The 3,401-nt window shown below is 37.5% G+C and overlaps 1 protein-coding gene across 1 annotated transcript in view; it reads left to right on the top strand.

The window, feature by feature from the left end:
• The first annotated feature begins 2,481 nt into the window (after positions 1-2,481).
• Positions 2,482-3,401, top strand: part of LOC112486971 (extracellular calcium-sensing receptor-like) — a 1,392-nt gene continuing 472 nt past the window's right edge. The window contains exon 1 of the mRNA XM_025055236.1: positions 2,482-3,399. Within this exon, the coding sequence (XP_024911004.1) occupies positions 2,695-3,399 (705 nt within the window). The 5' untranslated portion in view covers positions 2,482-2,694. The remainder of the gene's footprint in view (positions 3,400-3,401) is intronic.

Genomic DNA, 3,401 nt, shown 5'->3' on the forward strand with positions numbered 1-3,401 from the left:
ACACACATCCTCAATCTCATGGAAGAGGTGAGTCCTGTAAAAAGGTCCCTTTTACCCTCATTGTATTGAAATGTTTGTCTTGTTTATGCACTGATTTTTTTAAATTGTAGAACTGTACAACAAATGCAACAGATTTTCGTATGTTGTTCAATGTCCAGGTGATAGGGCAGAATGTGACAGGCCTGCAGTGGATGGCCAGTGAAGCCTGGACATCAGCTGCTGTGCTACAGGCACCTCACCTCATGCCATACCTGGGTGGAACCCTAGGCATTGCCATCCGTCGAGGAGAAATCCCTGGTCTCAAGAATTTCCTATTACAAATACGTCCTGATTTAAAATATAATAACAGTAATGGAAACAACTTGGTGAGAATATGATCATATCATTTCATAAATTGTAGCGGTACATACTTCAAGCCTTATCACTATGTTGAATGTATACCCCAGGTGAATCAATTTTGGGAACACACATTCCAGTGCAGATTTTCACCAACTCCAGCAGGTTGGATAGAAGATGGAGGAGCATTATGCACTGGACAGGAGGTATTAGAGGATGAAGTAGCTGAGGAATTCTTGGATGTTTCAGACCTCAGACCAGAGTATAATGTGTATAAGGCAGTGTATGCTCTGGCACATGCTCTTGATGACATGCTGCAGTGTGAACCAGGAAGAGGACCTTTCAGTGGAGACACCTGTGCTCAATTACAAAGACTGGAACCATGGCAGGTGTGTTGTCAGTTAACAATCTACACCCTAATACTGACAGACAGTGAATATTAAGAAATGAGCATAGAGAAAAAAACTATGCTGTATTATACTCTTAAGCATACTTTATAGTAGAAAGCATTTTATTTTATTTCAAGAGTATATTTATTTCTGATTTATACAGATTGTTTATTACTTGGAAAAAGTCAACTTCACCACACAATTTGGTGATCACGTGTCATTTGATGAGAATGGTGACGCCTTACCAATATATGACATCATGAATTGGTCTTGGCTGCCTGATGGAAGCACTGAAGTTCAAAATGTGGGTGAGGTGAAAAGGTCAACCTTCAAGGGTGAAGAACTCACTCTTGATGAAGAAAAAATCTTCTGGAATTTTGATCCTAAAAAGGTAAGTTTTCTTTTGCATCGAATTAATAAAAAATATTTAAAATGTTAGATTGTTTTTTCTTTACACATGAATGTCATGTGAATCGGGCAACGTCTAAACAAAGCCAGGCCACAAACAAGAGGTTCCTCTCTTTTGTTTATTGTCACACAATTAAAAATATCCCTGAAATTTATGCAAATTACAGCCTGAACTGTATTATATAGTATAAAATGAATAATATTACTCAAGTAGAAGTAAAAAATAGTCATCCAAATAATTACTTGAGTATGAGTAAAAAGTACTTGGTGAAAAAAACTACTCAAGTACTGAGTAACTGTTGAATAACATCTGATTTATTTTTTAATGAGCATTCAATTACAGAGGAGAGTTTATCCTATCAGAAAAATATTAAAATAAAAAATAAATTAATGAAATACCTTAAAATGAAATAACCTTTAGGTAAATTCGAGTACCTCAATAAAAAATAAACATCAATTCTATAATACATAAAAAATGAATATTTACAAAATAATAATAATTAAAAAAAACAATTTTAGGTCAAAAGTACAGCAACATATTTCTTCAGGTTAGACATGCTGATGTTTTGGGAGCGACACAAGACACTGCATGATGCTGTTCCGCAGTGTTTGTAAACTGAACATGCTTTCAATATGAGTCCGGGATGTCTCCTCATCTTTGTCTGTGTTGCCGACCGTTGATTCTACCATTTTTTGCTATCAAAGACGGTGGATATCGACAGCAGTGGCCAATAAACTAACCCGTCACATTACTAGACCGCACAGCAAGGGATATGTTTTATTGGTGAAACAGTCATGCAGTAGAGCCTTCAGCGGAAGTCTCTCTCTGACAAAATAAAAGCAGAGATACTGCATCATGTATGAATAGAAAACTAGATACTGGATAGCCAAAGCTTTATCTAGTATCTCTGATAAAAAATAACAAGCTCAGTATAGCCTAATGTAGTTTAGTAAGAGTACTGTTTCTTCTTCATAAATCTACTCAAGTAAAAGAAAAACGTATAGTTATTAAAACTACTCCTAGAAGTATTTTATTTTGAAAAACTTACTCAAGTAAATGTAACAGAGTAAATGTAACTCGTTATTACCCACCACTGCTTCTGACACATAGTATTACTTGTGTCTGGAGATTTATTACAATTTCCACAGTGGCAATGCAACCAGCCCATAAGGTCTTCACAGTAAATTCGTTATTTAAACTCGTTTTTTTTATTTTTAACAGGTTTATACAACTGTGTTTTATGTACAGTGCATATGAAAACAATTTCAATACAAATACATTGACTATAAATAAAATCATCATGTATTACTGTTCTTAAGAACAAGGACACCAAACATATTTGCTCTGTGCTTTTTCCTGTTTAGCCTCCTCGGTCAGTTTGTAGTGACAGCTGTCCTCCAGGTACCCGTGTGGCCCGGAGAAAAGGTCAACCTGAGTGTTGTTTTGACTGTGTTCCTTGTTCTGGAGGAAAGATCAGCAATGCAACCAGTGAGTGTAAAGTCCTTAACCTGGGCCGAAAAGCCTGGAGTTTTGATTTGGAAAATTCTACAGTGACTTACGATGACCACAACTATCTTTTTTATAGATTCCATGGAGTGCATCAGTTGCCCAGAAGATTTCTGGTCCAACATCCAGAATGACCACTGTGTTCCTAAGAAAACTGAGTTCCTCTCCTACCATGAGCCTCTTGGTATCTGTTTGACAGTTACCTCTGTACTCGGCTCATTCATTTGTACGGCTGTGTTGTGCATTTTTGTTCATTATCGCAGCACACCTATTGTTCGTGCTAACAACTCTGAACTTAGTTTTCAGCTGTTGATGTCACTCAAGCTGTGTTTCCTTTGCTCGTTGCTCTTCATTGGACCACCCAGATTATGGACATGCCAACTTAGACATGCAGCATTTGGCATCATCTTTGTGCTTTGTATCTCATGTATCCTGGTAAAGACTATGGTGGTTCTGGCTGTATTCAGAGCCTCTAAACCTGGAGGTGAAGCCAGTATGAAGTGGTTTGGTGCTGCTCAGCAGAGAGGAACAGTTCTTGTTCTGACCTCAGTACAAGCAGCAATCTGCACTGTTTGGCTTGTCTCTGCTTCACCAGCTCCTCACAAAAACACCCAGTATCACAGTGACAAGATAGTGTATGAATGTGCCATTGGCTCCACTGTTGGTTTTGGAATCTTACTTGGTTATATTGGTTTATTAGCCATTCTTAGTTTTGTGTTAGCTTTTTTGGCAAGAAATCTTCCAGACAGTTTCAACGAGGC

Source organism: Cynoglossus semilaevis, chromosome 4, assembly GCF_000523025.1.
Source record: "Cynoglossus semilaevis isolate Cse_v1.0 chromosome 4, Cse_v1.0, whole genome shotgun sequence".
Classification (NCBI taxonomy): Eukaryota; Metazoa; Chordata; class Actinopteri; order Pleuronectiformes; family Cynoglossidae; genus Cynoglossus; species Cynoglossus semilaevis.